Here is a 7,799-nt window from a genome sequence, read left to right on the forward strand (position 1 = left end):
CTGGCAGCGTTACAAACCCACCCGACCGTGTTCATACTAGTTAGACCTGCTGCACGTCACGTCACCACAGCCAGCCGTGTGTTTCCTTCCTGCCTCCCAGGCCTCATGACACACAGACACACACACACACACACACACACACACACACACACACACGCACACATGCACACACACACGCAGCAATGATTGACAGCTTCCTTTGATGAGTCGACTCCGTCTGTCAGCTCACTGCATCAGCTGAGAGGGTTTGTCTTTTTTCTTTTCTTTTTCCATTCTTCATTTAAAAGCAGGAGAGTTGATATCCTTCTCAGTTTGTCCAGTCCTTTGTTGTTTTTGTTTCATCTCGGAAAAAGGTGCCAAGAAATGCATTATAGTGACATGTGCTGTCTGGTGTGAAAACAGCTACTGGAATACCACAACTCTTGTCCACATACATGCAGAAGGTGCAGGAGGTGTTTTTTTTGGACAACAGGATGTGTGGAGGTAATTTAACAGGTTGAAGTCATACCTTCAGAATTGCCCTGCAGCCCTACTGTTTCCTGCACAGCTCGGTTGTATGTGTCTGTGTGTACGTATCCATGGCTAAACACTTGTCTGCTTTGGCAGACGTCCAGAACAATGAAGGCCAGACTTTTTGTAAGCGAGCTGAATGGTTTAAATGCCTCATGCACACTCAGAAGGTTTACAAGTTATTTTTTTAAATAAGTTCTGTAAATATACTTTTTAAATTCTCACACTTGATCATAGTGCATGAATGCGATTTTAGCCATTTTAGATGTATTGAACTCAATAATGTAATAACCTGCCAATAGTGTAATTTCATTTTTGAGCCACTGTTATGACAACATTTGACAAGCATTTTAAAATGAATAATTTCCAAATATGATATTGTATTACAGACAATATTGTAATAATTTATACATTTCTTGGAAATAATAGCATTATATGCAGGTTTAGTTCAGTCTACTTATGAACAATAACTATAGTGGATGGGATAGTAGTGATATTTGTTCATTGAGGATGCACACTATGCAGCACTCTCCCAATTATGGTTGTAAATTGTTTTGTTTTTGGCTTTAATACATTCAAAAAGGCCAATTATGTTCCAGGCAGTTATTACATTGGTGGCAATTATTCCATTATTGGCTGTTACACGTAAACCACATCACACACCTCATCCTCTCAGTCTTGTGCTTTGTTTTACATCACGTCATAAGTTACAACTGAATTATTTGTTCTCAGTATTTAACATATTTTGCTGTTTGCATCCAATTTTAAATAGTCTTCGTCTGCAAATGTTAATTTCTTGTTTTGGCACGACAACAAATTTTTTAATCAGTTGAGTTCATCTCTGTTACATTAACAATATGTTTAGCTCTTAAAACATTCATTTTAATGAATTCATTATTGTTTTAACCTCCACTTATTGATTAAGAGATGTAAATATTGCTGGGGAAAGGCATCGTTGTGAAAACTTCTGATGTAATGGCTGTTGTTTGTCTCGCATGTATTTTTTCGTTTCGCACTTTTTATACTTGATAGTTTTTGTTGAGCCGCCATGTCATGATTATCAGGTCGGAATCTGTTATCAACATCATTTTAGTCTTTATTATTATGCGGTCCTTGAATAGTAATCTTAGTCAACAGTGAATTTCAGTCTTGTTTTTTTGTGGCTTGAGCAGCTTGTGAGAAACACGTCACAGTTATTAAATCAAGGTTCGTACAGTTTTACCAATTATTATTTCTTTCTGAGGATTTTAGCTTTACCAAAATATTAAACCTTGTTTACAGAGTTTGGGTTCACATCTGAAAAATCTGTCACATTTGAATGTTTCCAAAGCACCAGTGTTGAACAAAATTTGATGATTTCCTGGTTTTATGACAGAAAAATGATTCAGAATTTATATTTTGTGTGTTTTAGGGTCGTCCTGAATTGACTCCAACGGCCGTTAAAGCGGGGAAGCTGCTCGCCCGCAGGCTGGTCGGACAGAGCACTGAGCTCATGAACTATGACAATGTAAGACACACACACACACACACACACACACACACACACACACACACACACACACACACACACACACACACACACACATGCACACACATACACACACGCACACACACACACACACACACATGCACACACATACACACACACACGCACACACACACACACACGCACACACATGCACACACACACACATGCACACAGTCTCCACGACCTTTGGTCTTTTGTGCTTATTGTTTTATGCCTCGATTGAGAAAAATGATACCCGTTTCTGGTGTTTTATGGCCAAAGTGAATTATTTCCCTCAAACATACCACCCACCCATTTCCCTGTCCTCAGATGATTCATAGTCCAATATTACAGGATTTTCCAAAATATCATCAGTCTTCATCGCCCATTCACAGGTCTTAATAACGTTTTAGTAGAGCCGTTTTTGGTTACTGTCCTATAAGAGAATAATAAAAGGCAGCTACAAAGCCAAATGACTGTATAATATCTATTTATCATACATTGCCATTTTCCTCCCTGTTATTCAGGTAATACAAAACTGCATATTTCACTTATTTACTGACGTGTGACAGGTTGCCACCGCAGTCTTCACCCCTCTGGAGTACGGCTGTGTCGGTCTGTCTGAGGAGGAGGCTGAGAAGAGGCATGGAAAAGACAGTATAGAGGTGAGTGTTGCTCCTCTTGTTCACTTCTTAGAGCTCAATTTCAAGTCAAATTGTTCCCTGAGACTTTATGGTTTTCTCCATGTTAGTTTTCTTGTAAAAACAGTACAAAAACAGACATTATGTAAAGTTTTGTTGCAGCAGCTTATTTGAAATTTAAAGTTGTTTTTTTTTTATTCTGCTCAAAAGTCCTGGATTCTTTCCCCTAAAACAAAGCGAGCTTTATGATGAAACACATGAAATAAAGAAGACCTCAAGATGCAACAAGTGCTGTGCAATACTTTTTTTTTAGTTTGTAGTCACTGTTTTTAGGTGCAGGGGAAGTTATGAAGGTGGAATTTGATGTATTGTTGATACATTTCCTGTCCTGACAGTATATTAAGGGCTGCGTGCCGCACGTTCTCAAACAAAGTGGCACCGGCAGTGTTTGGCACACACACACACACACACACACACACACACACACACACACACACACACACACACACACACACACACACACACACACACACACAATGCCCTGTAACACCTAAGCAAACATTGACACACACGTATCCAATGTAATCACAAGTGTCTCTATGTTCTTCCGCCTGTGTGTACGTGCATGCGATGCCAGATGCTCGCCAACATCTGTACGAGACGGCCGATAAATGGTTTAGCGAGCGAGCGGCGGCTCCCGGCCTGTGAGTGACAGGCGAGCAGGAGGCCTGATTGAGGCGTGTACGGGGCGATGACAGGCGCGCCGAGATCTGACGGGGAGCCGCGCCGCCGGCCCCCGGACAGCTGCGTGGCCCTCGCAACTTGTGTCGGCACGTTCGCCCGTAGAATTAACACGGCAGCACGCACCTCTCAGTAAGGACTCTGCAACCCAATCAGACGATTGGGAGACAACTCTGCCAGAGTCGGCGCTGATGTAAAATATAAAATATAAAGAGCAGTACCAAAGGTATCAAGCTGAGGTCAGATTTGAGTTTTTCTATGAACCCTGAAACAAAAACAAACCTCCTATTGTCCTGCTCGCTCACCAGGTCCGTGAATCAGTTCACATTTTGTTTTGTTGCACAGTTGAGGTTGAAAAAAATCTTCTTTTTTTTTTTTTACTTGCATATTTATTCCCCCGTCGCACAGAGTAAACGTAACTCTGTACAAAAACGACACGGGAGAAGATCCCTGCTGGAAATTCCCTCAGTGTTTTTGTTTAGACATTAGTAAGCTCTGGTGATGGAAGCAAATATCCACCAAAGAAAATGTAAAACTCCCCGTGAGCTTCTGATTGGCCCTGAGCTGAACGCACAACAACACTAATACATTATACTTCATTTCATATCTATTTGTTTATATCTGTTTACGTCTGTGTAGGTCTTTCATGCTTTCTACAAGCCTCTCGAATTCACTGTTGCAGAACGTGATGCCAGCCAGTGTTACATAAAGGTAAGGCTACGTCACAGCCTATTGTGTTTTTTTTTTGTTGTTGTTTTTTTTTTTTATAAAAAGGAAATACGTCAAACTTGACTCATTGTAGCCTGAAAGACACATTTGTGAGGAACTGAGTGAAGAAACCAAATGGAGGTAATCCTTCTCCCTGTGAACAAAGTGAAGGTCATATCTTCCTAAACAACAGTTTCTGCCTCCTCAGGTGATATGTGAGCGAGGCGGCCATCAGAAAATCCTGGGTCTACATTTCACTGGTCCAAACGCTGGAGAGGTCACACAGGGATTCTCTATGGGCATGCAGTAAGTATATCCATTATTATCTGAACTGTCTCAATCTTTATTTTAAATGGAATGTAACCCTATAAAATATTTACCTGTACAGCAATAAAATTAAGTTTCATCTGTCTGAAGGTACAATGATGAATTTTAAATGACTTTTATTGATTCACCAAATGTGAATAAATCGAAGAAATCTCTAAATCATAACAAGTTGACGTGAACACACTTGGACTTCAAAGAAGTTTTCTATCTTTGCAATATTCATTCACATATTTTCCTTAAACATACTTCTATTAAAGGTTTTCAGATACAACATTGAAATAAGACGTTAATGCAGTTTGAGTTGGCGTCAGTACATTAGTTATTATTCACACACACACACACACACACACACACACACACACACACACACACACACACACACACACACACACACACACACACACACACACACACACACACACACACATTTATTTAATTCTGTTGGTTTGTTTTAACATAAAACAACTTTCCAGGGCCCCTGTTTAAAAAAGATAATTTATTCTTTCAGCTTGTATTGGGATTGGACATGCATGATTTTCTACAAGGATTTCTCTATTCATTTGTTTATATCCAAATAAAGTATTTGATCTAGTCCTAGTAAAAAGTAATGTGTAACTTTACAATTATAAAAATATGGCTTCCCCATATACAATAAGATGTAAAGTCATGATTTTCCTGTTGGTTCTCATCAATTCCGTTTCTGTTTCAGCCCCCCTTCTAATAATAATGAGTTGATTTGATTTTTTTAAGAAAGTGAAAGATACTTTAAAGAAACCCAGCAGGACTGAAATGAACACAAAGGACCTGTGTTTTCCTGTTTGTCTCAGGTGCGGAGCGACATACTCTCACCTCCTGGAGACGGTGGGAATCCATCCCACATGTGCCGAGGAGGTGGTCAAGGTCAGCATCACCAAACGCTCCGGCTTGGACGCCACAGTCACGGGCTGCTGAGGTTAAGCACCTCGGCCTCTGAGCACATCTCGAGCACACAGGGTCTCTGGGTATTAGCAGAAACAAATATAACTTAACATGCTCTTTCTCCGTACACCTCTCCTTCGCTGTGGCCTGAGAATCTCCGAGGTTTTAATGTCTTTACATGGATATTTCTGTCACACTTCCTGTGTGTGATGCAGGTCGTCACTTGATGGTAACACTGACATGTACCGATGCATGTTTTTGAAAGCACGGAGCTATGGATCAGGTTAGTGAGAGCTGCGGTGCAGAGCGAGCGTCTTTTAAATAAACACACTCATCCATCAGGATTAGGGCCCACGTTCAGGATTTTGTTGAAACCACACCAGAAACGGGCCCGAACGTTCTTCTGAATATATTTTCTGCAAATATTGTTGTTTCTCTGGCTGTACTTCCTGTCCATTAGTCTTGGAGGTGACACATACCATACACCCCCCCCACCACCCCCAGCATGACACTGATGGATGGCCCCGGGGCCGTCGCTGCAGCGACACCGCTTTATTTCCCATGGACACACACAAATAGTCAGCGGGGCGTCTGTCACTCAGCCAGCAGAGACCCGGGCCCAGGAGCCCCAGTTTGTTTAGGGCTCTGCAGAGTCCAGCAGACCCTTTCCTTTTCCTCCTTCTTCATCCACATGCGTGGAAAGAATACAGCGGGCTTGCTAATATAGGCTGTCAGAGGCAGTATGGGTGCCACATCCCAGGTACAGACAACTCAATCTATTGATATCACTACACTGGGGTCGCTCTCCCACCTGTACTACTCAGCCTCACCCAAAGGTGGCACTGTTGTCTTCTAGTTCGCCAATGTTTTCTGAGCCCAGAGTGGCAGACAGGATAAAGTAGTCACTGTATGAAACATAAATCTGAATATATTCAGGTTGCACTTTTAATCCCTTTAATCCTTATAAAAGATATGTGCTATTGGATGAAGCTGGAAGTCGGGCTGGCTTTGTTGGTGCCAAACTGATAAGGGTTATCTTCTGTGTACTTCCATGGATGGCAGGTTAGCCCTCAAGAGTCATCACCCTTGAAGATAAGGCAAGTTGTTTATATCAATAAAGCAGTAATGGACCCCCACATCAGCCAGAAACGCTCGACTGTTCAACCTGCTGCCTGCACCCGACATCTTGGCTTTATTAGGTAGATGAGGAGGGAGCAGGAGGGCTGTCAATAAGTAGGTTTGCCACAGAAATGGTTGGCCCTAAGAGGAGGCTGCTGGGTGTAGTTTATTTTTATTTGAAGGCTAATCTGCCCGTTCTGATTAATGATTCTGGTGAGGGGAGTGACAGCGTGCCAGGAGATGGAGAGAGGAAAAGGAGAAAGAGCTACCAGGTTTATTTGGACCCGGGCTGCAGGGGAGAAAGCCGAGTTCCAGCCCAGGTTAGGGAGGGAAAGGGTGGGCGGGGTGGGGGGGATTCCTGTGTGCTCCGTTCAGGGCTGAGGTGCTGACTGAAGGACCCTGACCTCCGCTCAGCAGGAACAGCTTGACTCCATCACCCGGAGCACAGAGGGCTCACATGCTGCTGCGCCGCACAGTGGGGGCTCTCTGGGGTGGGTCGGACCGGCCGGCGGACTGACAGAACCAACCGACCCGCTAGCAACACCGAGCGGTGCCCGGGGTAACGGAGTCCATGTTTCTGCGCTTAACGAGCCACTTCAGAGAGCCCAGGGTGGGCCGGGGGCGGCGTGAGGGAAGCTATCGAGGCCATCAGTGTAACTGTAATGTCTGTTTGCTTTTTACCCTCCACTTCCCTCCTGCTTCATCACATCTCCTCTGTTTTGGTTTTGCCCCAGCATGACGCTCAAACTGAGGTTGTAATAATTGACTCGATCCAAAAGATCCATTCAGTATTGATCTCCCGGTTTCAGATTTGACCATTTTTTTCGCCTCAGCTGTGCCTCATGGGGAGGATCAGGGTTCACCTTTCAGGTCAGCCAGCTAATGATGACCTGCGCTAAAACCCAAAACTGGGGAGTGCAGGCCTGATGTCACCTGGCTGCAAACTTTAGTACATGTAAATAGAGAAGTGTAATTTTCCATTAAAGCTTCTGTTGTCAATTATTTATACGTAAAGTAATAACACATGCTCAGCGTCACCATTAAAGTAATGATGGCCACTGATTGATTGTTGTGTGTTGTACTTGAACGGCTGGAAGGTTGTTGGTTTTTTTTATGTTTAAATATAAAATATACTTTATTGCCTCTCCTGGGTAAATTTATTCACATCAAGTGCAGCTATAAATTCATACTTAACTTTCAGCAGTTAAGTATGAGAAGGTAATTGGTACATAGGAGGGGAAAAAAACAGTAATAACAATAATTATTTCATCTGAATTTCAGTCACACAAATCTGAGGAGCTACTCGCTATGTTAATGTAAAAAAATCT

The 7,799-nt window shown here is 42.6% G+C and overlaps 1 protein-coding gene across 1 annotated transcript in view; it reads left to right on the forward strand.

Annotated features, from left to right (window-relative positions):
- txnrd2.2 (thioredoxin reductase 2, tandem duplicate 2) overlaps window positions 1-7,528 on the forward strand; it is a gene marked incomplete at its 5' end in the record, with an annotated part of 28,891 nt that extends 21,363 nt beyond the window's left edge. Inside the window, 5 exons of the mRNA XM_080468251.1 lie at window positions 1,922-2,017; window positions 2,590-2,682; window positions 4,039-4,110; window positions 4,316-4,413; window positions 5,262-7,528. Coding sequence (XP_080324377.1) covers window positions 1,922-2,017; window positions 2,590-2,682; window positions 4,039-4,110; window positions 4,316-4,413; window positions 5,262-5,385 — 483 coding nt within the window. The 3' untranslated portion in view covers window positions 5,386-7,528. The remainder of the gene's footprint in view (window positions 1-1,921; window positions 2,018-2,589; window positions 2,683-4,038; window positions 4,111-4,315; window positions 4,414-5,261) is intronic.
- Between the last annotated feature and the right edge of the window lie 271 nt (window positions 7,529-7,799).

This window comes from Lipophrys pholis (genome assembly GCF_963383615.2).
Source record: "Lipophrys pholis genome assembly, chromosome: 7".
NCBI classification, from domain to species: domain Eukaryota; kingdom Metazoa; phylum Chordata; class Actinopteri; order Blenniiformes; family Blenniidae; genus Lipophrys; species Lipophrys pholis.